This window comes from Dryobates pubescens, chromosome 13 (assembly GCF_014839835.1).
Source record: "Dryobates pubescens isolate bDryPub1 chromosome 13, bDryPub1.pri, whole genome shotgun sequence".
Classification (NCBI taxonomy): domain Eukaryota; kingdom Metazoa; phylum Chordata; class Aves; order Piciformes; family Picidae; genus Dryobates; species Dryobates pubescens.
In genome coordinates, this window is record NC_071624.1 from 23,089,745 (window position 1) to 23,117,572 (window position 27,828).

Genomic DNA, 27,828 nt, shown 5'->3' on the forward strand with positions numbered 1-27,828 from the left:
CACTCAAACCACCTCAGTTCCCTCAGCCCCTTTGGTCCCACCAGCAGCAGCTCACCAGGGTCCCATGAGGGAGCAGGCAGCTGAGGCCTGTGTGTGAAACCTGCTGTTTGGGACAGCCCCCTGGCAGCCCAGAGCCATCCTCCTGGCAGGTACCAGCCAAGACCCATGGCAAGAGGTAGAAAGTGAGGAAAAAGGAGTGGGGAAGGGGCATCTTGATGCAGCCCAGGCCTTGACCTTCTCTTCTCCAGACTAAACAGCCCCAGGTCCCTCAGTCTTCCATCACAGGAGACCTTCTTGCTCTCTTCAACTCCCTGAAGGGAGGTTGTAGCCAGGTGGGGGTTGGTCTCTTCTCCCAGGCACCCAGCACCAGAACAAGAGGACACAGTCTCAAGCTGTGCCAGGGGAAGCTTAGGCTGGAGGCGATGAGAAAGTTCTTCCCAGAGAGAGTTGTTGGCCATTGGGATGTGCTGCCCAGGGAGGTGGTGGAGTCCCCATCCCTGGAGGGGTTCAAGAGGGGATTGGATGTGGCACTTGGAGCCATGGTTTAGTAGTCCTGAGGTGTTGGGTGACAGCTTGGACTTGATGATCCTTGAGGTCTTTTCCAACCTTACTGATTCTGTGATTCTAAGTATTTTGGGTGGGGTTGCTAACAGAGGTCCCCACTTCAGATTACAGGAAACAGGAGGAGGGAGAATGATAAGGAGACATCAGAAGAGAGAGGTTTCTCCCCCCCCCTCCCCCCCCCCATCTTTTTCAGCACCCTGGCTGATTATTTCTCTCAGTCTCTGCCCCTCTTTGGCAGATCCAGCACACTCATCATTAATCTGAGCCAGGAGCAACAGCAGGAAGGAGCTGAGATGTTGTCAGGTTGTCATCCAAGCTACAACCCTGCGCTGGGGAAGGATGTTGCTTTACCCAGAGAATTAATGGCCTAACCTCTGGTGAACTCCTGCTGCTATCTTCCCTGGGAGCTTCTGCACTTTAAAGTTCCTCACAAACAATTTATTCTCTTAAGAGCTGTGTGAAGCTTGCTCAGCACAAAGAGCCAGAAGTTCAGAGTGCAAACCTGGAAAATCATGGGGTGGGGGGGAAGTTTGTTTCACACACCAAAACCCCGCACCAAAACCCACCCCCATTCTCTCAGCACTCCTGAGATTGTGTTCTGCATTACTTCAATCAAAGTTCTTTCAGGCTTCTCCCCTCTCCCTGTGCAGCAGGAGTGCAAGACAACAACTAATACCTGCAGGGGGGGGGGGAGAGGCAGGTTTCACTTCTGTCATCCATCAGACAGGTCAGAGCCAGGAGGTTGCAGTCCAGACCTGAAAGAGGCCTTAAAACTACAAGGAAAAGGCCAGAGGCACAGGTCCTTCTCAAGTGTTCCCTTTGGTGCTTTGAAGCTGAGCCCATAGCTGCCAAGTGGGGGTGTTTAGGAGGAGACTTGATGGGGTGCTTGGTGCCATGGTTTAGTTGATTAGGTGGTGATGGGTTGGACACGATGATCTCGAAGGTCTCTTCCAACCTGGTCTATCCTATCCTATCCTATCCTACCCCAGATGACTTCCTGGATACAGAAGGATGTTTCCCATTGGCATCCAGAGTGCTCCCAGCAGAGCTGTGGCTCACACCTTTCAGTGCCTCACACCTTTCAGTGCCTCACAGCTTGTGCCAGGTCACACCAGACACGGCCCTAGAGCAGGAGGTGCAGCAGGAAGGGACCAGCTTCCCAGCTCTCTGGCAGTGAATGTGCTTGACTCAGCAGGCCAGGGTGAGGAGGAGAGGTGATGGTCCCTTCAGGCTCTCTTGGCAGAGCAGCCTCTGAGCTGTTCATGCCTTAAACTTAGAATCACAGAATAGTTTCGGTTGGAAAAGACTTCTAAGGTCATCCAGTCCAACCATAGAATCATAGAGTCAATAAGGTTGGAAGAGTCCTCAAAGATCATGAAGTCCAACCTGTCACCCAACACCTCATGACTACTAAACCATCCATCCAGCACTACCATGGCCACTAAACCATATCCCCAGTGCCACATCATAGAATAGAATAAACCAGGTTGGAAGAGACCTTCGAGACCATTGAGTCCAACCTATCACCCAACACCATCTGATCAACTAAACCATGGCACCAAGCACCCCATCCAGTTCTCTTCCTAAACACCTCCAGGGATGGGGACTCCACCACCCCCCTGGGCAGCACATCCCAAGGGCCAATCACTCTCTGTGAAGAATTTCTTCCTACCATCCAGTCTAAACCTCCCCTGGCACAGCTTGAGACTGTGTCCTCTTGTTCTGGTGCTGCTTGCCTGGGAGAAGAGACCAGCCCCCACCTGGCTACAACCTCCCTTCTCCACACTTTCTGAACACCTCCAGGGATGGTGAGTGCAGGAACTCCCCAGGACAACTGAGGAGATACAGGGGTAGCCAAGAGCCCCCACATAAACGGCAGGACCCAAAGGTCACTTTGACAGAAGCCAAACATTTTGGCAAAGGAAATGTGAAGCTGTTGAAACTCTGCACTGAAAGTGGACTGGACAGAAGCCCCCCAAGCACACCCTCAGAGAGGCTGCATCCCCTTTTTGTCCCTGTCTCACACCTCAAACCCTTTCCTGCTCAGCACTCAGGGTTCAGATGAAGGCCACACACACACACACCGCCTTCCTCTTTCCTCCTTTCATAACCAAGGCTTAACTGTCCCCTCCCATCCCCTGCAGTTCTGGCATGATCTATTAATGGCTTAGCAGCCCAACAGCACCGAGCAGGGCAAGCTTGACCTGGCTTCCCACTAACTACACCTAACTCTTGTTTGTTTTGTTCGGGGGCTGATGAGATATTATGGACCATCACAAGCAGTTCCGGCTGCTAATTTGCAAGGAATCCAGGGCAGTTGGAGCACTGATAGGGGAAGGCTTTGATCTCCCTCTTTGTGCTGGGCTTAGACACATTGCAGCGCACAGAGAGACGACCTCGGCCTGAAGCTGTTGGCACATTATGGCTTTATGTTCTTGGAGCCACAATGCTGTCTTCTGTTCTCAGTGCTCACCGGCAGACAGAGGCCTTCACTGGCCTGCCCAGCCTGGCACCAAGTGTCAGGAGGGTCTCAGTGAAATGCTGAGGGGGAACTCATGGAATCAGAGAACTGTCAGGGTTGGAAGGGACCTCAAGGCTCAGCCAGTTCCAACCTCCCTGCCACGGCCAGGGACACCTCACACTGCAGCAGGTTGCTCACAGCCACCTCCAGCCTGGCTGCAAACACCTCCAGGCAGGAGGCTTCCACCACCTCCCTGGGCAGCCTGTGCCAGGCTCTCACCACCCTCATGGGGAACAACTTCTTCCTCACATCCAATCTCAATCTCCCCACTTCTAGTTCTGCTCCATCCCCCCAGTCCTATCACCCCCTGATACCCTCGAAAGTCCCTCCCCAGCCCCCTTCAGATACTGCAAGGCCACAATAAAGACTCCTCAGAGCCTTCTCCAGACTTAAGAGTCCCAACTCCTTCAGTCTGTCCTCATAGGAGAGGTGCTCCAGCCCTCTGCTCATCCTCATGGCCCTTCTCTGGACATGCTCCAGTGCTGCAGAAGCAGTGTCCCAGAAGGTGATGATAATCCAAAGGCTCCTACAACAGCAGCCAGCCTTCCACTGCCCACCAGGAGGACATTGCAGCTCTTAAGGCCAGAGCCTAAGCTAATGAGCAGACTGTCCTGCCACCTTTCATGATTTATATTCAGCAACACTGCCTACAAAGGTGATGGAATTAGAGCTCAAAGGTGACAGAATTAGAGCTCAAAAGGTGATAGAGCCATGGTTTAAAGATCATAGGATCACAGAATGCCTCTGGTTGGAAGGGACCCTCAGAGGTCATCTTGTCCAAGCTTCCTACTGTAACCAGGAACATCAACTAGAGCAGGTTGCTCAGGGCACCATCAAGTTTCTCCTCAACCATCTCAAGGGATGGGGCCTCCTCCACCTCTCTGGGCAACCTGTTCCAGTATTTCCTTGCCCTCATGCTAAAGAGCTTCCTCCTGATGTCCAGGGTGAGCTGCTCCTGTGTGCCTCTTCAGGAGCAGTGGTGAATTCTTAGATGGGACAAATCATCTTGCTCCTAACAGGTCTAAAGCAACAAAGGGTTCAGGCAGTGCCTGTGGGACCTGCACACTGACCTGAAGCATAGGAGCAGTTTACCAGGACCTGCTCCATTTTAAGATCCTTGGATGCTTCAAACTGAGGACAGGTTTCCAGAAGGTGCTCTCCAGCTCCACCACAGAGTGCAGTTTACCTGCACCAGCCCTGGTACATGAGCTGACTGAGTAGAGCAGTCTCCATCCCTCATCCTGCAGAGAGGAACAACTCTCCAGCCTACCAGGCAACAAGTAGGATGAACACCCTGGGGATAAGCTTGACAGCTCTTCCTGGGGAAAGAAAACTCCTTGCTGAGCCATTATGGGAGAGGCTGGAAGGGGCTGGTGTCCAGCAGGTTTGTTTGGAGGAAAGCAGAGACTCAGGGTAGAAGGCACAGCATGGTAGGGGTTAGAAAGGACATCTGGACATCATCCAGTCCAACCCCCCCTGCTCAAGCAGAGGCAACCACAGCAGCTTGCCCAGGATCACAATGGCCAGCTGGCTTTGGAAGCTCTCCAGAGAAGGAGACTCCACAGCCTCTCTGGGCAGCCTGCTCCAGGCCTCCAGCACCCTCCTACCAAACAAGTTTCTCCTCCCATTCAAATGGAACCTCCTGGGTTCCAGTCAGTGCCCATCGCCTCTTGTCCTGTCACTGGGCACCACTGAGGAGAGTCTGACCCCATCTCCTTACCCCCCACCCTGTAGATAGTGATCAGCATTGAGAAGATCCCCTCTCACGCTGCTCTTCCCTGCAGCACAGGGTGCTCTGTGTCCTACCCTGGCTTCCTCTTTGTGAGAGAGGACACACAATTTCCCTTTTCCAAGGGAAAATGGAGCAGGGAAGAGCAGCCTGGGAAACAAGGGTGTGAGAATCAGAAAACCAGTAAGGTTGGAAAAGACCTCAGAGATCTTCAAGCCCAACCTGTCACCCAACACCTCCTGACTAACTAAACCATGGCTCCAAGTGCCACATCCAATCCCTTTTCAAACACCTCCAGGGACTGGGGACTCCACCACCACTCTGGGCAGCACATTCCAATGGCTAACAATTCTTTCTGTGAAGAACTTTCTCCTCCCCTCCCGCCTAAACCTCCCCTGGCACAGCTTGAGACTGTGTCCTCTTGTTCTGGTTGCCTGGCAGAAGAGACCAACCCTCAACGCGGCTACAACCTCCCTTCAGGCAGCTGTAGAGAGCAAGAAGCTCTCCCCGGAGGCTCCTCTTCTGCAGGCCAAACACCCCCAGCTCCCCTCCCAGGGAAGGAAAGAAGAGGCCCAGAGACAGCAGCACTAATATAGAGATTTTATTCTGCCTGGATTGAGTTGTACAGCACGTTTTGTTTGTCACAAGGCTATCGAACTGAGTTTAGAGTTTTTGGCCAGCACGTTGTGACGCTGAAACTCACGAGAGCTAAAAGCAGTTTGGACTAATGGCCTGAACAGAAGGGGCCAGGAGTACCTAGTTTCTGGCTTCCTCATTGCTTGCAGCCATGCCAACATGTGCAGAACAGCAGCAAGTCCAGGTTCTTCTGCCAGCCCAACGGTCGCTCTCCCACGTCTGGCAATGACTGCAAGGGACAAGGCAGGGGAGAATCTGAAGCAAGGTGCCTTCTCTTCCCAAAGCCATATTGGTTGTTCCCAGGATGGAAAAGAAGCAGAGTCCAAGGAAGTACAGGGTCTTCAGATGATGCTAGCTTTGCTTGCACTATCAGGATTTACACAACCAGGGGCTGACACATCCAAGTGCAGGAAAGGGTCACGATTCCATCCCCTCCGAGACGACCAACCATTAGCCAACCGCCTTGGGAGGGCACAGCAGTGTCAAGTACTTTGTCTTGCTACCAGGCAAAATGCCCTCACAGGTCCTCCCTGCCACAGACCAAAGTCTCAGCTGATGAGGTGCAGAACACACTGGGCAGTTTCCTTGAGCTGGAAAGAGATCCTGCACTCCTGCCAAGAGGTGCCCCACTTGCAAATGCTTCTTCCCCAGAACACCCTTAGAAAGGAGGCAGGATGGATACTCCCAGAGGGATCTAACAAGGGATTAAACAAAAGCCCACCTGAAGGCCCCTTTCTTTCTCAACCTTCCTATCTTTCCAACCCCTCTTCCTTTTCCTAAGGAGTGAGCTGGGATTCCTGCACTCTCTACTTTAAAGGAGGAGCAGAGAGGCCACCACAAGTTGGCAACTCTGAACTTTGCTGTACAGGAGACAGACAAAAGAAAAAAGAGAAGTCAAATTCAAGAGGCAATTTAGGTAGCAACTGGGGCAAGCCACAGAGATTGTTTCCACCACTGAAGAGATGCCACATGGTCACGTTTGTCACCGCAGCTGGGCTGTCCACCCCGAAGCGAAGAGCACAGCCTGTAGTGTCTACGTCAGCCAGGGTCCTTCCCCACCCCCGTTTTGGTATCGATGCTTCCTTCTCCCTTCTTGGGGTTACATTAAGTGCACAGAAATATATAGCAGCATTTGGACTGAAACCCTCACAGACACCAGACAGCACATTCCCAGGAGGTAAAACAACACATTATGGCCTATACCCTCAAGGTATCAAGTTTTCAGGATAAAGAGCAGGAGGAAGTGGAGAGCTGAGGGCAGAAGAGGGCGGGAGGAGCCACGCAGGAACGGGAGCTCCGCTTCCATGCCAGGAGAGGATCGGGCGCCGGTCCTGCGGGAGCGCCGGGCTGTGACACGGCCGCAGACGAAGCAGAGCAGAGGTGAGAAAGCCAAGCTCCCATCTCCCCACACAGCTGGGGGGCAGGGGCAGAGTCACTAAGTGCAATCACCGGGCCCGGCGGAGCGTGGCAACGGGCAGGCTCTGCCGGGCCCCTTCTCAGCCAGAAGGGATTTCTCTTTGATGCACGAGAGAAAGCCATCAGTTGGTGGTGGCTGAGGAGTCTTGGTCACCAAGCTGATCACAAATCACACTCATGGAAAGAGAATCTACACAACTGCTCCAGGCTGAGGCCCTTCCAAAGCACACGGTACCACCTGGAGTTTGCCCTCCTCCTCCTCCTCCTCGCACAGCAGCCTGCCTTGGGAGGGGGGGGTTGGTTCTAAACATGCCTTTCTATTGCTTTGGGGGGTACTTTGCACAGGCAATATCTGTGAAAACATTGCTTTCCAGCCCACAAAAGAGGATGCAATCCCCTCTTCAGCCCCAGGCTGTCAGACTAGAGTGTATGGGCCCACCAGCAGCAGAGTGGGGACACACACCATACGTACTCTCTGATCTGAGCTCCTCTGCTCCAGGCTGAAGACAGTGCATTCAAGCTTGGTGTTCAAGTGTTGCACCAAGGGCCTTCACAATCCCACTGGAGGCAGAGTCACCCTTCAAACCCACGAGAGAAAAGGCTGGGCTTAGACAGGTCCCCTGTGTGGCATTCAGCTGGAAGCCGTGGCGATGGGCTTCTTCAGTTGTTGGCTCATCAGCTCCCTGGCACGAGACACTTGGATGTGGTCATAACAGGAGTTACAAACCAGGACAGGGTCATACAACTGCTGGTCAGGGATGGGCAACTTCAGGTGGCAGCAACTAGCACAGAACACGTTCCCACAGTTCCTGTTGAGGAGTAAGAAAATCACTGAGGAGAGAGAGAGCGAGAGCTGGGAGCACCACAGCAGAACTTCTGCAAGCACAAAGGATCCAGTTCAGGGGCAAAGTGCCAGCCTTACTTGTCAACATGGGCATGTCAAAGTATGTACCATGGCTTCTGTGCTGCCTGGCACTGAAAAGAGTCTCATGGGCACTACTACCCAGGAGAAGGATCAAAGGCCTTGGAAAAACAGAAACCAGAACAATGCAGAATGGAAACCTGCAGGGAATTTATGAGGCCTGGCAAATAAAGGCAAGACCTAAAACTTCCTCCTGGGGAGCAGAAGGGAAAGAACATCCCTGACAGGCATTGTGTGAGAAACTGGCTGAGAAGAATCATAGAATGCCTTGGGTGGGAAGGGACCTCTAAAGGTGTCCTAGTCCAACCCACCTGCAGTCAGCAGGGACATCCCCAACTAGATGCTCAGACCTCATCAGGCCTGGCTTTGAATGTCTCCAGGGATGGGGTCTCCAGCACCTCCCCGGGGCAACCTGTTCCAGCATTCCACCACCCTCAGTGTAAAGAGCTTCTTCCTAACATCCTAATGTCCAAGGAGGGTGGAACCACAGTGGTGATGTTGCTTACCTGCAGTGATGCCTCCTCTTGGCCAGCCAGAACTCACAGTCGCAGTTAAAGCAGTGCGAGGCCATGTGGTCTGGAACCCACCGCGTCACCTAGGGCAGACACCAGACCTCATCAGCTCACGCTCCCTGACAGCACAACCAGCAGGTCTCAGGGCCCCAGAGCAGGCTGAGGTGTGACTCTGGACCACAGCAGGCCAGCTCAGGTGGCCTTCTGTGGCAGGGGTGGCTGACTCTGCCTTGCTTCCAGATCACACTCTGCTGGCATAGTCAGCAAAGTTAGCTGCTAAGAAACCTCCTCTGCTGCTGCCTTCCAGCTGCCAGAACAGGACACATACCTCAGTCTCCTTCTTATCCACAGGCTCCCAGCTTGCTTCTGACAAGCACTCTTCACTGTGATCAGAGCAGAAATCCTCCGTGTCGCTGCCATCCGATTCCTTCAAGCACGTCTGCAAACAGAGGGCAGTCCCAGGTCCCTTCAGCTGCCTCCACTGCAGAGTCCAAAGCAGTCCCCACCCAGCCATGCTCAGTGATGGTGAGGGGCACAGCTCCCCATACAAGGAGGTAAAGAATCACAAAATGGTTTGGGTTGGAAGGGGCCTTAAAGATCATCTGGCTCCAGCTGTCCTACCACAGGCAGGGACACCTCCCACTAGCCCAGGCTGCTCCAGGCCTTGTCCAACCTGGCCTTGAATACCTCCAGGGCAGGGGCACCCACAACCTCCCTGGGCAACCTGTCCAGTGTCTCACCACCCTCACTATAAAGAACTTCATCCTCATCTCCGGTCTCAATCTCCTCTCTCCCAGCTCAAAGCCATTGTCCCTCATCCTGGCACTACAAGCCCTTGCTAGAAGTCCCTTCCCAGCTCTCTGGTAGCCCCCTTCAGGTACTGGAAGGCTGCTCTAAGGTCTCTCTGAAGGTCTCTCCAGGCTGAACAGCCCCAACTCTCATAGCCTGTCATGAGCACGAAGGAGCCACTGCTCCTCAAGCAGCAGAGATACCTGTGGGTGGCAGGAGGACAGGGCACACGGACAGGAGGGGGACAGGGCTGAGAAAACCCAGGGACAGTGCTAACCCCCAGCTCCAACAGCGGGAGACGGAGAACTGTGGGTCGGAGAGGGCGGTGTGAGGGAGGTGCAGGGACCAGGGCTGGCAAGGGTGGGGTGCTGGAGGCAGTCACTTACAAAGTCATCCTCGTAGTCCATGGGGGGCTCCGCCGGCGGGGCGCAGAAGTGGCGGATGTCCAGGCGCAGCTGCAGCTCCCGCACCTGCCGGCGCAGCTGCTCCACCTCCTGCTTGTAGCTGGCCTCGATCTGCCGCAGCCGGTGCTGGATCACGTCCGTGGGGAAGGGCAGCCCGTCGTCGTCCAGGTAGAGAGGAGGCACGGGAGAGGGGCATTTTGGTGGCATGTGCTTGGGCCCAGAGGCCTGTTTCAGGTGGCAGGGCAGCCAGGAGCGGCCGGGCTTGCCCGTGGGGCCTGCGAAGTGGCTGCTGCCGTGGCCGGAGCAGAGCCAGGGCTTCCCACCCTCCCTGGCAGGCCACTGGCCGCTGAGGCACAGCCCGGGTGCCCGCAGGGGCTTGCTGCCCAGCCTCTTGCTACAGCAGCCATAGGAGAGGAGGTGCCTGGGGACAGGCTCCCCATTGGGGAGGGATGTCACCATTCCTTGGAAGCTGTCCCAGTTGTAGCCCAGGAAGGAGAACTCGCTGCTTTGGCTCTGGGAAATGGGCTTGCGGCACTGCTCCGGCGGGATCCTGCCCGGCCGGCCGGGCTCCTCGCAGGGCACACCCCCAGCCTCGCCTTTGCCCTTCTCTGTGGCCAGGCAGGGAGTGCCCATGGCAGCGCCTGGGATGTCCAGACAAGGGGCGCTCGGTGCCAGGGGCTCCTGGCTGGGAATGTCTTGGCAGGTGACGTTTCTCTTGGGGCAGCCTCCTCCGTTTGACACCACACCAGTGGCCTTCGTTGGCTCCTGGGGACAGGCTTCCGACTGCTTTGCACAACTGGTGGAAACCTGGTCAGTGATCTGCTGTCCAGAAGGGCTTGGAGCTGGGCACATGCCAGTGCCATCCAGTTCCTCTGGGCATGCTCCAGTTCCTTTTTCTGCCTCCAGAGAGGCTCTGCTGGCTGGCACAGCCGCCTGGCTGCTCAGCTGCTCTCTGTGCCCTCCGTGCTCAGCAGGGCTGCCGCTGGCCCCATTGGCTTGCAGGGCAGTGCTCTCCTCGTGCTCCTCCACCTGCTGCACCTCTCCCACAGCACTGCCTTCGCCCAGGTGCAGCTCAGCTCCCTCAGCAGCGGCATGCCGGGGGTCCAGGCCCACCCGCACCTCCTGACAGTGGTTGTTCAGGTTGGGGTCACTGGAGGTGCGGGTCAGGGGGCTGCTGGAGTCACAGGCTGAGAGCAGGTCATCCATAGATCTTGTCTTTGGTAATCTAGAACCCAAAAGCAAAGCAAACCTCAGAACACAGCTCCTGAAACCTTCCCTCATTCCAGCTGAAACAGATGAGGGAAGGGAAATGTCCCTAACTGCAGAAGATGGGGTGGGTGGGGAGGGGCAGGGCAGCAGTATGAGCTCAAATGCAACACAGCTTGGCCTCTACAGTCTCTTTAGGTGCAGCAGGGAGCTGTGCACCTTCTCCTCCAAGTGGCTGGGACAGTCACAGAACCATCAAGGTTGGAGAAGGCCTTTACAAACCATCAAGTTAACCCAACACTGCCAAGTCCCCTCTAAACCATGGCCCAGAGTGTCATGCCTAGACATTTTGTGATCACTTCCAGGGATGGTATTCTGCCATTTCCCAGGGCAGACTCTTTCACTGAAGCTTTTCCTAATGTCCAACCTAAACCCTCCCTGGTGCAACCTGAGGCTGTTTCCTTTCATCCTGTCACTTGTTACAACCCTGCAGAGCTCCTGTCCTCCACAGGAAAGATGAGAGCAACACATCCAAGAGAGGAGCTACAATGAGCAGGGAAGGAAAGAAGGCCTGTGGGTAGGCAACAACCTGGGCCTGGAGCTCTAGGCTCTTACCTGTCCAAACATCTGCCACTGAACTCCTGGCTCTGAGATCCAGGGGGTGGATAAATGTCCATGTCATCCTGTCCCAGAGGGTGTGGTGAGGAAGCTGGGAGGTACACTGCTGTCCAGAGGTGCAGCGCTCGCACGTGGCACACGGGATGCAGCACCTGCAACAACCGCTTGGGATCAGAGATGCACGCAGGAGGAGACCCCTCCAACCTCTCCCCACAAAATCCCTGGTGCCTGGCAGGTGAAAAGCCTGGAAAGCTGGGCCAGGAGCTCCACTGACCTGCTCAGAGCCTGGCATGTAGAGGAGGTTGTGGAAGTTCTTGTTGCCGGCCCGCAGGAGGGACCAGACGGAGCAGGTCCGCTTGGAGATGTTGTGCATCTCTCGCTCGCAGGGGCTGTTCCCAAGGAAGGTCCCATAGAGGCAGGAGTAGGTGTGCTGCACCAGCTTCACCTGCAGCAGCAGAAGGGGAACAATGGTCATGGTGCCTCCTGCCTACAGGGGAAATGTCTTCCACTCTTTGGGATGACTTCTGTGCCCAGCCTGTGACCCTAGCGCTGCCCTTGTGGTCACACAGGGCAGGACAGAGAGGGGACAGCAGCAAGAATCTCGTAGATGAAAGCAAAAGCCGCTGTCAAGTGATACCAAACCCATCCCTCTCTATCCCTAACCTGTGTAATTTGATAAGGCAGGGATTAATTCATTCCAGACTCCTACTGCTCCAAGATAGACAAATCAGGCTGTTCATTGAAGCAGTGCTACTGGTGCCCAAGCCCAGTGGGCTAGAAGGGGACCTGGAGAAGATGTGACTCAGGAAACCAGAGAATATCAACCTCCCATCACTGGGTAACCTGCTGGGCACTCTGAGCCTGCAGTGCCCACAGGGAGGAGCTGGAAACTGCAGGCAGCTACCAGAGGCCAGCAGAAGCATCACGGCTACAGAACCAGGTCAAAATACCCCAAGTGCAGGGCAGGGCAGGGCCCAGAGGGTAAAGGTATAGCAGGAATGTCAGCAGGGAGCCCAAACACTACCCAGACACTTGCCCATTTTTGAAGAATTCAGTTTTTGTCCTCTCTCAATTAGAGCACAGTCAAACACCACAAGGCCTTCCCTCTGCCTCTGCTCACAGCTGGCAAGGCAGAAAGAGATGTTTGCATCCCTGTTGCTTACCAAAAAGGCTTCATTAAATTCAAAGAGGCAAGGAAACTGCTTCAGAAGCTGATGAACAGCATCCAGCCACTGGAGAAAAACTGGGCACTGCTCATTCTGATCTTCCACCTTCTCCTGGTGACCACAGCGGTCACCAAACTTGTGGCCAAAATCCAGCCAGTCCGACTCCACGAGCACCTGGAAGCCCTGTGAATGAAAGATGAAAACTGACTGCAGGCAGCCTGCTGGAGGCAGGCAGCAGGACAAGGCAAGCTCCATCCACCAGCAGTGCAGTGCAGGCTTAGAATAGCCTAGAGTAGAACAGAATAGAATAGGCCAGACCAGGTTGGAAGAGACCTTCGAGATCATCATGTCCAACCTATTATCCAACCCACCGAATCAACTAACCCATGGCACCAAGCACCCTATCAAGTCTCCTCCTAAACACCTCCAATGATGGTGACTCCACCACCTCCCTGGGCAGCACATTCCAACAGGCAACCACTCTCTCTATGAAGAATTTCTTCCTAACATCCAGTCTAAACCTCCCCTGGTGCAGCTTGAGACTGTGTCCTCTTGTTCTGGTGCTGCTTGCCTGGAAGAAGAGACCAACCCCCCACATGGCTACAACCTCCCTTCAGGTAGTTATAGAGAGCAAGAAGGTCTCCCCTGAGCCTCCTCTTCTCCAGGCTAAGCAACCCCAGCTCCCTCAGCCTCTCCTCACAGGGCCTGTGTTCCCCCTTGTGTTCCCAAAGGGCTGCAGAGGAGGCTGCACTGGTGGCTTGGTTTGGGACCACAGCCACCTGAGCTTCAGAGGTTTCCAAGCACAGCCCAACAGCTGCTGTTTCTAAGCAGTGAGCAGGCAGCTCAGGGAATATGCACAATTAGAGAGCAGGGAAGCAGCTGAGCCTTGGAGACAAGAGGTCATTTACCAGGGCACTTCACCAAGCTGGGCAGGGGAGTGAGGTACAGCTCCCTGAGAACACAAGATGATAAAACCCAACGCCCACAGCAGTAGCTCTCTCACATCACTGAACTTACTGCCTGCTCCTTTCTCCAGAGACTCCAAGACAAAAGCTGCCTCTTAACAGCCAAGAGCTAGAAGCACAGCACAAGCCATACCTCCATGGTCCTGTAGTAAGGGTCCAGCAGAATCTTTGCCAGTGCCACGATCTGTGGAGTCCTGTCCCAGCCGTCTGAGCAATGAACCAGCACTGGACGCCCTTCTCGGTCAACCGCGCTGGAGACCAGCACTGCTGCCTTCAGCATGACAGAGAGGTGCTGCAGCCACTTGGTGCTCTCCAGGGCTGAAAGCCAGCTAGAAGGTGTACAAAGGGCAAGAAAATCATAGAATGCTAGGGGCTGAAAGGACCTCTGGAAGGCATCTAATCAACCCCCCTGTCAAAGCAGGATCACCTAGGGCAGGCCACCCAGGGATACACCCAGGTGGTCCTTGAAAGTCTCCATCTCTAGAGACTCCACAGCCTCTCTGGAGGTTGCTTAGCTCTTTAGTGGGAGCAAACAACCAACCTGGGAATGAACACAAAGAATCCAACCCCTAATTTCATTTTTTCCCCAGGTGCAGCCATGTTTTAAAAGCCTTCAGGGGACACCCACAGCCAGGTGACACTGAGGCAGTGCTGCAAGCCCTCCCTTCTGGTCGCCACGGCTCAAAGCAAGCAGCATTCAAGCACCTTTGTGAACACCACATCAGAAAATGAAGGGAGAGGGAGGTAACTTGGGACAGGAAAAAGGAGAAGGGAAGGAAAAACCCCTAGGACTTTAAGAGCTGTGGCATCAGACTCAGGCAGAGAACAGCCACTTACTTGCTGGGATCTGGCACCTGGCTGCAGACAGCACGCAGGTACTGGAAGCTGTTCCTGATGGAGTGGATGTTGGCCATGCCCATGAACACAACTTCACAGTTTGGGTAATACTCTGAACACAAGAGAGAGAAACAATGAGTGAGAGCTGTGGCCACTGCAGCAGCTTCCTCCTCATGCTAAGTGTAGCTGTACCCTCACAGCACCATGCCTGGGCTCCAGCAAGGCCTCATGGGCCAGCAACGATGCACCTGCAGTAACGGCCTCTGCATGAGAGACAGTGCTCCCAGCAACTGCGTACCAGAACACTGACTCAACTCTAGCACCCACTCAACAAAGCAGGTCCAAGGGGAGGATGTTCTGGGGTGTGCTCAGCCCTCTGTACCTTCACACTCGCAGCCACCTCCCTTCGCCCTGTTGGCCACAGCTGCAGTATAGGACCTGGCATCAAGGATCAGCAGCTTCTGAGGTGCTCCTGCGTTCTCCACACCTGAACACGCAGTCAGGGATGAGTCTGCAAAGATAGCATGGACTGAGCAACCAGCAGCTCCTTCCCTCCCTCCCTCCCTCCTATGACAGCCCTCCAGTGCCACCCAGCACTAGCTGTGAGCAAGCCCAGAGACCCACAGAATCACCTGGTTGGAAAAGACCTTAAGATCATCAAGTCTAACCACAACCTAGCACCATCCTGCAGACAACAGTTAGACCATGTCACTAAGCTCCTCATCCAAATGGCTTTTGAGCACCAAGGATGGTGACTCCACCACTTCCCTGGACAGCCTGTTCCAGTGTCTGATGACCCTTTTGGTGAAGAAACACTTCCTAGTAGCCAACCTAAATCTCCCCTGGTGCAACTTCAGGCTGTCTCCTCTCATCCTATCACTTGTTACTAGGGAAAAGAAACCAACCCCCACCTGGCTCCAACCAACCAGGGACTTGTAGAGTGAGAAGGTCTCCTCTCAGCCTCCTCTTAGAATCGTAGAATCAATAAGGTTGGAAAAGACCTCAAAGATCACCAAGTCCAACCTGTCACCCAACACCTAATGACTACTAAACTATGGCACCAAGTGCCACATCCAATCCCCTCTTGAACCCCTCCAGGGATGGGGACTCCACCACCTCCCTGGGCAGCACATTCCACTGGCTAACAGCTCTCTCTGTGAAGAACTCTCTCCTCACCTTGAGCCTAAACTTCCCCTGGCACAGTTTGAGACTCAGGCTGAAGGTTCAAACCACAGCTCCCTCAATCACAGTCACAGACACTGCAGCCAGGGACCGTGGGACAGGGCCCAGGTTATCCATTTGGCCATTCTGGTTTGAACCTTGCCCCGGCACAGCCCTGCCAGCAGCGCTCAGGGGCAGGGAGCGGCCAGCGGTGGGCAGCGGAGGGGCCGGGCGCGCTCACCGAAGTCAGCCTCGCAGGCCTCGCCGCCCTCGGCGTGCGGCGCGCCGGCAGCCAGCTTCCCCCCGGGGTTCAAGGCACAGGCTTTGGCGATGGACGTCACCAGGTACTCGTCGTCGGCGTTCCTCCAGCCCCACCAGCTGATCTCGGGCTGGCTGCAGCGAGCGATCACCGCCCCGTTGCGCACGTGTCTGCGGGGGAAGGGAGAGCCTGCTGAGAGCCCCGCCGCGGGCAGGGGCAGCCCCCGCAGCCCCCGCAGGCAGGGACAGCCCCCGCAGCCCCCGCAGCCCTCCTCGCTGCTGCGCTCGAGCAGGGAGGCAGCACAGGGCGTTTCGAACCACCGTTACCCACAGCACGGCGTGGGGGTGGAAGGGACCTCCGGAGATCAGCCGGTCCAACCTCCCTGCGAACACAGCGGGAACCCACAGCAGCTTGCCCAGCAACACAGTGGCCAAGGAGGGGTTGGATGCTCTCCAGAGAAGGAGACTCTACAACCTCTCTGGGCAGCCTGCTCCAGCACCCTCACAGCAAAGAATTTTCTCCTGCTGCTCAGGTGGAACCTTCAGATGGCCTTATTTGTCCCCTGAGAGAGACAAACAAGCACTGCAAGGTGTGTAAGGAACACATGAAGTCACTTCTGGACAGCAGATAGAACAGAGGCTGGAGTCACTGCCACAGTGCAATGGGGAAGGATAAACTGGTTCCACAACACCAAGGCCATGGAAGTGACCATGAAATACAGCCTCACGCTCTCCTGAACATCTCTTGGGGGAAGTCTAAGATACCAGCTGCTCCAAAGATGGACCAGGGCAGGACATCTGCATAGCTGCCCCATTTGTTAAACCTTCCCAAGATGCTCCTCCTGGTGCCTGGCCCTTCTTGGAGGCAGGATAACCACCTGGAGAGCCCTGCAGCTCAGTTCTTCACAACAGCACTTTGTCCCTCCCTATCCCACCACCCCTCATGCAGCAGCTCTGAAGATAAGCTGGAGTAAGAACAAACATCTAGACAAGATTCTTGACAAACCACATCCAACTATTGGTTTGTAGGTCACCATCTCTGAAAAAGTTGCATTGGTGGCAAAGTAGAGGAGGTAACACCTTTAGATCCCACCTCACACTAGCACAAGCCTCAACCCATCACTCAAGGGCTGTTCAGCTGCCAGTGATGGCTATCAGAAGCCCTCTGGAAGGTCTCTCTCAATGCTGCTACTCTCTGAGAGGTCTCTGCTGTCCCACAGTGCCTGCTCATGTCCAAGGCTTTGGATCCCTCTAGCAGTGGTGCACAGTGCCTCACCAGCACCTGCTGTGGGTTGCAGGAATGCTTTTGCTTCTCAAAGACAAAGTCCTCTTAATTCTCCTGAGGCAACTCAATCAGCACAGAAAATGTATGACCATCAGGGACATCTCACAGACAGCGCTGATGAAGACTTCAAGCTGAAGACCTCCACACAGCCTGAGGTCCTTTTCCTTCCAGTGCCCTCCTCTGCTGCTGCTGCTCTGTGTTGCAAGGTGACACAGAGCAGTCACTCCCAGGAGATCTATTCCTGGCTGCAGGATCACTCAAGGATGGCTGCTAGAGACAGCAGCAGTGGCTTTGTTTATACTAGTAAATGAAACAGAGCCAAGGTGTGGACCTAAGCACCAGCCTGTGATCATCCAAGCTTGTTTGTTAGCACACCCACAGACTCTGGCCTGTGCCAAGCAGCACCTTCCCAGACAGTGCCTGAGCACGTTCTGGGGAGATGCAGGTGCTGTGCCAGGGACTGCTCCCAACAGCCTGCTTGGATCAGCTGCTATTGTTTTGGGGTGCAGAGGGTAGAAAACCAGCTCAGCAGTGTAGGCCACCTGAAGTCAGAGGGAGCCTGCTGAATGCAACACCACAGACCCTGCCAGAGTCATCCTGAGCTCAGAAGAAAAGTCTTCCTGGCAGCACAAACTTCTCAGTGCTGCCACCAACACTGGGGAGAGGTTGGCCTTGAGGTAGCCTGTTTCAGGAGATGCAATGAGATGTCAATAAACACAAGGAAAGATGGGCAGCATGGGTGAGCATGAAGTCATCAGCCAGCAGGAAGCACAGCAGGTGCCTGTGGACAGCCCAAAACCACAAGTGAGCTCGTAGGGAGCTTCCCAGGTCAGGGGAGTGCCCAGAGCTGGCTGCATTCTCCTGCCAGGGTCCTCAGCATGAGCACGTGAAGCGTTTCAGGTCTGCTCTCACCAGGGATTTTTGTGGAGGTTTTCCTTGCAGGACAAAGCAGCTCCTTCCTTGTAACTGGCATGGCAGAAGGGGCCATAGTGTTTCAACTCACAGGGACAAAAAGTCTTTCTTGGGGCTCCTCTGTCTAGCCTGCATGACTGGAGAGCCTTTCAGAAACCAGAGCTGGAGCATGAGGTGTTTCTGAGGTTTAAGTTAAGCCTCACTCAGAGCAGACAGCCAGAGTACATCCAGATACTTCCAGGACCTGCCATTTCATCCAGGAAGCACCAAGGAACATCTCTCCAGTGCCCTCTCTGTCATTTTCTGGACTAAGAACACTCATCCACACTGCAAAGTCAAGCAGCTCACCTCAAAACACAAGAAAGAGCTGAAGGAGGATTTGCAGAGCTGTCACCTGAAGGTTCCCAACTGTGATGCATGTTTGCAAATGCTTTCACTTCCCAAGCTCCTAGGTTAAGCTCCTGGCTCACTCTGGCATGATCTGACAGCCTGAGACCAAGCACTCAGCCACAGGGCTGGAGCAATGTCCACCATTTGGACACTGATGTCCTCCCTGGCAGCCACTGCAGCGTGAACAGAGGCTAAGGGGATGCCAAGCATCTGTGAGGAGCAATCCTGCTGATGTGGTCCCAAGGACTCCTGAAGGTGGCTGTGCAGACAGGGCTGACAAGGAGCTGCTGGCTCACAGTGCCTGGCTGCCTCTGTAGTCAGCTAAATAACTGCAGCCTCTGCCTGGCTTTAGGAGTGAAGGTGCCTGGAGACTCCTGCACCTCCCCTGTGCCTCTCCACCAAGGACTCAGAGGTGGGGACCTGAGCTTCTGCTTAACAGCCAAGTTAGAGAGAACTGATTGTATGGGACCTTTGCTGTCATCTCTTACAGACCTGACTGACTCTGGGTTCAGCCTTGGTCTCCAAAAGCTCTCAAGTCTACCAAACACCCCTGGAGTTACAGAGCTGCTGAGATGCCTGCACCTGAGCCCACCTGTCCCCACTCTCCTGAGCTAGGAGTGAGGAGGAAGACCCACCAGTGAGGCTTCCCCTTCCAGAAGGGACCATGGCCCTCACAGACCCTCCTGGCCAGAAGGTGAAGGCTAAAGGGCTCAGGAAAATGGGAGCCATCTGGGCAGGCACTTGTCCCATCTTGTCCCATGGCTTGTCAGCATCTTCTAATCTGATCCCAGGCTGCAAAGGGTTGCAGCTCAGCCTGTAAATTACCAGGTACCATCAGAGTCATAACACAAAGCAAGGAACAACATAATTGTGTAAGGAGCAAAAAGAGCTGGCTGTGGCCCAGGGTGGGAAGCCACACTGGGCCAGGCTCCAGGGCCAGGCCATTTTTAGCAAAAGCAATCACAGAAACAATTAACTTCTTAGCTGCAAAGTGGGAAAGGCTCCAGGAGATAAGCAGCACTCCCTACTGCTCTGCTGGGGAACTGAGGTTTTCCTGGACCTAACACAGCATCCTCTGCCAGCAAACCATGGCACAGGAAGATGCTGAGTTAATGGAGGTGGAAACTCCCTGGCTTTTGTACTTCCCAGAGCTGTCCTTTGTGATGAAGCTCTGCTGTTTGCAAAGGTTTTGGCTGTGCTGTTGGTTGAGGTGGGGTTTGTTTCTTTGTAGCTTGTTTGTGGGGGGTTTTGTTTGTTTTCTTATGCTTGCACTTGGCAATTGATGAGATTCATAGAATGGATTAGGTTGGAAGGGACCTTAGAGATTTAACCCCTCCTGCCATGGGCAGGGACACATTCCACCAGCCCAGGTTGCTCAGGGCCTCATCCAACCTGGCCTTGAACCTCTCCAAGGATGAAGCATCCACAACCTCCCTGGGCAACCTGCTCCAGTGTCTCACCAACCCCATTGTAAAGAATTTCTTCCTCATCTCCAGCCCAAATCTCCTCTCCTCAAGCTTCCATCCATTCCCCCTCATCCTATCACTACAAGCCCTTATAAAAAGTCCCTTTCCAGCTTCCTTCTAAGCCCTCTTCAGGTACTGGAGGGCTGCTCTAAGCTTGCTATCCTAGAAACCATTCCATGTGTTTTCCAGCATGCACACTGGCTGGGTGCACCCTATGCAAGCAGCCTCCTACTTTTCAGTCTCCCAGGAGAGATCTTTAATGTGTGATCACCTCCCCTACCCTCCAAGACTCTGTTTTATTGGGGCCTAGCCTCCTGCACAGGTTACTTTTGGAAGGTTGGCCAGGAAATATTTACCAGCTACCCAATCAACAAAGCTCAGCCACAGGCAAACATTTTCATTCTGTTATCTGAAGGTTGTCAAAACTCTCAGAACTCAGTCAAAACAGAAGTGATTTGCTTCTGGGTATTAAAAGCCCAGGCCTGAAGAGGTTGGTGAGAGCAGGACCAGCCAAGCAGGCTCATGTGGGCTGAGATTTCCTCCCAAGTAGCACCTAGAGAATCACACCCCTGGGGCTGGGTGGGAAGGGACTTTTAAAGGCCATCCAGTCCAACCCCCCTGCACCCAGCAGGGACATCTGCAGCTAGAGCAGGTTGCTCAGAGCCCCAGACAACCTAACCTGCAATGGTTCCAGGCCTGGGGCATCTCCCACCTCTCTGGGCAACCTGGGCCAGGCTCTCACCAACCTGACTATAAAATGATTTCCTTCCTTCTCTCTAATCTAAAGCTGCTACTTTTTAGTTTAAGCCTTCACCCCTTGTCCTGTCACAACAGGCCCTGCTCAAAAGACTGTCCCCAGCTTTCTGGGAGGACTGTGGTGGGTCTGGGGGAAACCTCTTGTGTGCCCAGCTAACAGTGGGGAAGCACCCAACTCTTCCATGAGCAGAGCTGCAGTAGCAGAGAAGCCCCACATGTGTGTGAAGCCCATGGGCAAAGCACTGCTTGGGTTCTGCATTTACCTGTAGACCACCACAGGGATCCTCTTCCACGACCTAAATGAAGCCACATTCTCTAGCTCCTTATCTGTGATCCAGACAGGGACCAGCAGCTTCTGAGGATAACTGGAACAGAGCCTGGAAGACAGAAAGAGGAAGGCAAGATGAGGACTTGGCAAACAGAAACCTCTGTCAGAGAGGCCTGCAGAGAGAAGAGAGGAGCAGCTCACATTTCCCCAAGCTTAGCATGCAGGCCCATGGCTCTTCCCCTTTGTACCTGTCTCAGCATGGGAAAAGTGACTCCAAAAATGTCTTCTCTCAGCTCATCCCTGATGGCAAGCTCCTTTCACCTTAGGCCTGACCTCCAGGCCCACACTAAGTACCCCAGTCCTTCCCAAGGATGCCTTCAGATCACCCCCTGGATGGAAGAATTCTTGAGGGCTCAGGGGAACTGTCATTCATTTCTGTGGGGTTTTGGCCTTCTTGCAGCACAAGCAAACCCAGAAGCAGCCTCTGGGAAATGTGGATCTGCCACTTTCTGACAACAGGTCACCACTGACCAGCTTCACACATCTACATGAGGGGAGATTTAGACCAGAAAAGGGAGAAACTTTATGCATGAAGGTGGTTAAGACCCTAGGCCAGGCTGCCCAGAGAGGTGGGAGGTGTCCCATCCCTGGAAGCATTGCAGGTCAGGTTGTTTGGGGCTCTGAGCAACCTGCTCCAGTTGGGGATGTTCCTGGGGAGTGTAGGGGGGTTGGACTAGAGGAGCTTTAAAGGTCCCTTCCAACCCAAACCAGTCTGGGATTCTACACTTCTCTGCAAGGAAGACTCAGCTGTGCCCAGGAAGATGGCAGTGGTGCTTTGGTGCACAAAGGGAGACTGGAGGGGGTGCTTGGTGCCACAGTTTAGTTGATCAGATGGTGCTGGATGATGGGTTGGACAGGATGATCTCAAAGGTCTCTTCCAACCTGGTCTGTTCTCTTCTATGGGAGATCTGAAGGAATACCTTGTTTGGTGAGGTGCCAGGAATCAGATTCCTGATACACCTCTGAGCATGTGCCAGCAATGACAGGAATGTGATGGGCAAGTCCCTGCCAAGCCTGTCCCCTGGGGAAGAAACTCAGTGTGCCCAGCTAACAGTGAGGGGGAACCCAACTCCTCAACCAGCAGAGCTGCAGGGCCAGAGGAGCTCCCACAGCTGAGTGAACCTCAAAGGCAAAGCAGCTTGGCTGCAATGGAAATTCAGTTGGTAGGGAGGGAGTGGGGAAGAGGCAAGATTTGGGGGTGTGGGTTGATGTTCTCAGCCAGCAGTGCCCTCATGCAGCCCAGCAGGCAGCTGTGTGCTGGGCTGCAGCAAGAGGAGTGTGGCCAGCAGGGCAAGGGAGGGGATTCTGCCCCTTGACTCTGCTCTTGTGAGACTCCACCTCAAGTAGTGTGTCCAATTGTGGTGTCCCAAACATGAGAGGGACATGGAACTGTAGGAGCAACTCCAGAGGGCCACAGGGGTGATCCAAGGTCTGGAGCACCTCTGCTATGAGGATAGGCTGAGGGAGCTGGGGTTGCTCAGCCTAGAGAAGAGTCCAGGGGAATCTTAGAGCTGCCATCCAGTACCTGAAAGGATCCTAGAAGGAGGCTGGAGAGGGACTTTCCATGAAGTGTCTATAGTGATGGGACAAGAGGGAGCATTTTGAAGCTGAAGGAGAGTAGGTTTAGACTGGACCTTAGGAAGTTCTTCAGTACAGGGGTGGTGAGACACTGGAACATGTTGCCCAGAGAGACTGTGGATGTCCCCAGGTTGGATGAGACTTCAGACAACCAAGTCTAGTTGAGAGGCACCCCTGCCCCTGGCAGGGGGGTTTGAGTAGATGATCTCTGAGGGTCCCCCCAACCTGAGCCATTCTATGAGCCTACAATGCTTCAATCTCAAGGAAAATATTAAATCCCACCCCCAGGTCCATCAGTAGCAGGGCAAGAGGGGGGGCCCAGGGCAAGAGGGGACAAGCCAACCAGTGTGCTGGGGAGAAGAAGAGGGAGCAATGGGAGTGAAATGAAGCAGAGGTGAGAATCAAGGAGCACAGGGGGTTGCTGCTTACTGCAGCCTCTGTTGCTGCCTTTCTGGCTGCAGCACATAGCTGCAAGCAGGGCAGGTCACAGGCTGCAAAGCCAGAGCAGTGCCTGGACACTGAACCACCAGCACACACTCCTTGGACAGGGCAAGGAACATCAAAGAGCAGCTCTAGCTCTAGGCTGTGACCCACATCATTCAGAAGGAATGTTTCAGGGTAAATGAGAAGCAAACTGAGAGGGATGAAACTACCCAGCAGCAAGCTCCAGAGGGTGGGCTGCTGCTCCCCCAAGCCCAGGATATCCCACCTGGTGGCAAGAGGTATGGTACAACACCTAATGTGATTTAGTGTGTGATGCTGCCTGCCACCTTAGAAGATGGTACTTCACACAGTGTCTAGACAGCCTCTCAGAGCCCCAGGCAGAAAGCAAGGCTGGTCTGTGGGATAAGAACAACAAGGTGAGGAATCCAAGAGGCAAAATTAAAGCTGTCAGGTGAAGAAGCTGAAAGCCAGGATGTCTGTGGCAGGATGTCTAGGCTTGGATGTCTCTGAAATGCCTCAGATTCCATGTGTAAAGTCTGTCAGGAAATTAGAGAAGCACTGAAGTGTGACTGAGAATAAAGGTATGAGGGGAGAGGGTTAGGACCTGCCAGGATCTGGAGGAACTTTTGGAGTCTACACAGGAATGGGCTTCATTGAAATGGAAATGGAATCCATTTCCTGACACTTCAGATGAAACACTGCAGGGGGTGTCCAACACTAAAAACTGGGAAGAGTCAGGACAGAAGAGGTTCAGGGGCACAGCTGCTAGGAATGAAATCACTAACACTCTGGAGCCTTAGGGAAAACAAGAAGATGGAATTCAATCAAACTCAGGTATCACACAGGATAGCCTCAAGAAGTTAAGCCAGATTTAAGCAGGGCACATAAAACAGGCAAGGAGGTCAAGAATCATACAATGCATTGGGTTGGAAGGGACATCTAGAGGTCATCTAATCCAAACCTCCTGCAGTCAGCAAGGGCATCCCCAACTAGTGTGGCCAGCAGCTCAAAGGATGCTCTTCTCCCACTCAGCTCTGCTGCAGAAAGGCCACAGCTGGAGTTCTGGGTCCAGTTCTGGGCTCCCCAGTGCAAGAGACAGGAAACTACAATGAGAGTACAATGGAAGCTATGAAGATGCTGGGAGGCCTGGAGCATCTGTGAGGTGGAAAGGGGGAGGAAAGACCTGGGGCTGTTGAGCCTGGAGAAGAGCAGCCCCAGAGGGGATCTTTTAGCTCTAGCAAGAGCTAAAAGTTGGGGGGCAAGAGGCTGGGTCCTGACTTTTGTCAGTGGTGTCCAGTGACAAGACAGGGGGCAATGGGCACAAACTGGAACCCAGAAGATTCCATCTGAGCAGGAGAAGAAAGTTGTTTAGTGTGAGGGTACTGGAGGCCTGGAGTAGGCTGCCCAGAGAGGTTGTGGAGTCTCCTCTGGAGAGATTCCAACCCCCCTGGGCCATTGTGATCCTGGGCAAGCTGCTATGGGTGACCCTGCTATAGCATGGGGGGGTTGGACTGGATGATCTCCAGGGATCCCTTCCAACCCCAACCATACTGAAGACCCCAGCAGAAAAGTCAGAACTCTTTGTGCTGATGTTCAGCAGAAGAATCCAGAATAGAATAGAATAGAATTAACCAGGTTGGAAAAGACCTTAGAGATCATAGAGTCCAACCTATCACCCAACAGCATCTGATCAACTAAACCATGGCACTGAGCACCCCATCCAGTCTCTTCCTAAACACCTCCAGTGATGGTGACTCCACCACCTCCCTGGGCAGCACATCCCAATGGCCAATCTCTCTTTCCATGAAGAACTTCTTCCTCACCTCCAGCCTAAACCTCCCCTGGCACAGCTTGAGACTGTGTCCTCTTGTTCTGCTGCTGCTTGCCTGGGAGAAGAGACCAACCCCCACCTGGCTACAACCTCCCTGCAGGGAGTTGCAGAGAGCAAGAAGGTCTCCCCTGAGCCTCCTCTTCTGCAGGCTAAGCAACCCCAGCTCCCTCAGCCTCTCCTCCCAGGGCTGTGCTCCAGACCCCTCCCCAGCTTTGTTGCCCTTCTCAACAAAACCCCCAAAGCTTCCAGACCTAACCCTACAAACGCACAAGGAGGGCTCAAGGTGGAAACTTCTGCAGGGGAAGCTTTGGAGCAAATCTGCTGAGCAACCTGCTGAGGAGGAGAAGGAACCAACCAGCAGGACTAGACAAATGCTGCACACTTCCCCAGCAAGCCCTACCACACCCCAGGTGGATGATTAACGGGGCTGTGTAAGCTATTGCTTACCTTGGCTGGGCAACAGAGGAATGAGAGGTGGCAAACAGGCTGCCAGGTTGCTAAAGGAGGTCTCTGGGGCCAAGGTGGGAAACCGCTGGGGCCCGACCGCTGCGCACAGCAACGAGCCGTGCTGGTGTGAGGATAAACATGGGGCCCTTGGGAAGAGTCACCAGGGGCTTGGTGGAGGGAGGTGGTGGAGCATCCATCAGCCACCTGGAGTTCACTGGAAACGCCAGGGAATCATAGAATCAAAGAACCTGGTGGAGTTGCCATCGTTGGAGGTGTTCAGGAGGAGATTGGATGGGCTGCTTGGTGCCATGGTTTAGTTGATTAGGTGGTGGTGGATGATGGGTTGGACACAATGATCTTGAAGGTCTCTTCCAACCTGGTTTATTCCATTCCTTTCCCTATACCTTTTCCTTTCCCTATTCCTTTCCCTATACCTTTCCCTATTCCTTTCCCTATACCTTTTCCCATTCCTTTCCCTATACCTTTTCCCATTCCTTTCCCTATTCCTTTTCCCATTCCCTATTCCTTTCCCTATACCTTTTCCTATTCCTTTCCCTATACCTTTTCCTTTCCCTATTCCATTCCCTATTCCTTTCCCCATTCCCTATTCCTTTTCCCACTCTATTAAGGTTGGAAAAGACCTCAGAGATCATCAAGTCCAACCTGTCACCCAACACTTCCTGACTAACTAAACCATGGCACCAAGTGCCACATCCAATCCCCTCTTGAACACCTCCAGGGATGGGGACTCCACCACCTCCCCAGGCAGAATGAGCAGATACAGCTCAGGGGGCTGCCTGGGAAGGGATTTCCAGAAAGGGATTTCTTTTGAGTTGTGCTATGGGGCTTTGGTTTTGAGGGGGGAGGGAGCATTGTTTGTTGGGGGTGTTGGTTGGTTGGTTTGTGGAGGGAAAAGGAAGGGGGCACAGGGAGAGGGGAGGGGGGGGAAGAGGAAGGGGGCACAGGGAGAGGGGAGGGGGGAAGAGGAACAGAACTTCAGTGATCATTTTTCACAGCAAAGGGAGCCATGCTTGTGCCACATGGAAAGGAGATGAACAGGGAGCTGGTGAAGGTCCAGAGGAGACCACAAAGGTGACTGAAGAACCTCTCCTATGGGGAGACACTAGGAGAGTTGGGGTTGTTTAGGCTGGAGAAGGCTCCAGGGAGACATTAGAGCAGCTTTCCAGTGCCTGAAGGGGGCTACAAGAAAGCTGGGGAGGGACTTGTGATGAGAGGATGAGGGGCAATGGTTTGCAACTGGAGCAGGGGAGATTTAGATTGGGTATCAGGAGGAAGTTCTGCACAGTGAGAGTAGTGAAATACTGAAGAGGCTGCCCAGAGGTGTAGTGGAGGCCCCAGCCCTGCAGACATTCAAGGTCAAACTTGATGGGGCCCTGATGTAGTTGGAGATGTCCTTGCTCACTGTAGGGGGACTTGGACAAAGTGACCTCCAATGGTCCCTTCCAGCCAGAAGCATTCTGTGAGTCTATGAACAAGAGCATGGAGGCTGAGGCAGAGGCGAGTGCTGCTCAGGCTGACAGGGAACAGCTCCAGTCTCAGGCAGCATGGGTGCACCAGATGGGGAGTGCAGGCTGTGTCCATCCCTCTGGGTGCAGAGATGACTGGAAATGTGAGAGCCCTGCAGAGATCATGGACTGCTTTTATGATCAGTGTATGCTGGAAGAGTAGACTCCTGTGAGGCCAGAGGAGTGGTTATGATATGCTTGCATTGCTCTAATTTTATGATGCTGTCACCAGGAAGAAGGTTAATAGTTCCCAGATAAGGACATCTCAGACCAGACTTGAAAGACACTGAACACAAAGCCATTCCCTTGGAGTATCCTGTCTCTAACAGCACTGTTTTGCCAGTGCTGGGAAATCAAAGATAAAAGGCCTATAAACAGTTAAAGAGTAACCTGATCCCTGTGAATAGAGGCAGGTGGGAATGATCAAAAGCCAAGGCAGGAATTAAAGACACACTCCCCAAAGTGGCAAGGGAGAACAGGTTTCTGGGTTGCACAAGTCAAATTACACCACCTTTGAGATCTGGGTGTCTGCAGGAAGCTGTGACCTGTGCCAGGATGCCCAGGTAGAAAACTCAGCAGGTGGAGGAAAAGCTAAACAAGGCCTGCAGGCAGCTCACTGAGGTCTGCTTCAAGTTCTTTCTTCCCTGGTTGGGCTGGAAATGAAAACATCTGTCTGGCTGAGTGCTGTGTGCTGCTGCCTGGGAAGTGAACCACAAAGGGCCAGGCTAAGCTGAGCTTTCTGAAGCAGTCAGGGGGAACCACATCCTAAAATCTAGCCCAACTGCTCTGCAAGACAGGTAAAAGGCTCTACACCTAGGGCAGGGATCCAGAGGTTGAACACTTTAAAGCTCAGCAGTTCAGGAAGCCAAGTTTTATTTGACATCCCTGGAGAAGCTGTAAATGCCACCAAAATCATGCTAAGAGCCCAAAAGCAATGATGTGGTCAGTGTGGCCCAGCAGAAACTGTAATTCAACCCCCAAATGTAGTGCCTGCTGCCTGGAATCTTGAGGAAGAGAGAAGAGGACAGACAGGATTTGCCCAGGGCTTCTCAAGGTCTCCACCAGGAAGTGGTGAGCTGGAACTGTCCAGTCTGCAGGTGGTGGGGATGCCTTTACTGGCCAAGACATGAACACTGATGGATACCAGTGGCTTGAAGAAAG

The 27,828-nt window shown here is 53.8% G+C and overlaps 1 protein-coding gene across 2 annotated transcripts in view; it reads right to left on the reverse strand.

The window, feature by feature from the left end:
• Positions 1-5,407: 5,407 nt before the first annotated feature.
• MTMR4 (myotubularin related protein 4) overlaps positions 5,408-27,828 on the reverse strand; it is a 68,423-nt gene continuing 46,002 nt past the window's right edge. For both annotated transcript variants that reach the window (XM_054166335.1, XM_054166334.1), the window contains 12 exons: positions 20,777-20,890; positions 15,688-15,875; positions 14,668-14,796; positions 14,286-14,397; positions 13,582-13,777; positions 12,481-12,666; positions 11,592-11,762; positions 11,315-11,469; positions 9,476-10,718; positions 8,629-8,739; positions 8,295-8,383; positions 5,408-7,675 (listed from right to left, as the gene is read on the reverse strand). In XM_054166335.1, coding sequence (XP_054022310.1) covers positions 7,498-7,675; positions 8,295-8,383; positions 8,629-8,739; positions 9,476-10,718; positions 11,315-11,469; positions 11,592-11,762; positions 12,481-12,666; positions 13,582-13,777; positions 14,286-14,397; positions 14,668-14,796; positions 15,688-15,875; positions 20,777-20,890 — 2,872 coding nt within the window. In that variant the 3' untranslated portion in view covers positions 5,408-7,497. The remainder of the gene's footprint in view (positions 7,676-8,294; positions 8,384-8,628; positions 8,740-9,475; positions 10,719-11,314; positions 11,470-11,591; positions 11,763-12,480; positions 12,667-13,581; positions 13,778-14,285; positions 14,398-14,667; positions 14,797-15,687; positions 15,876-20,776; positions 20,891-27,828) is intronic.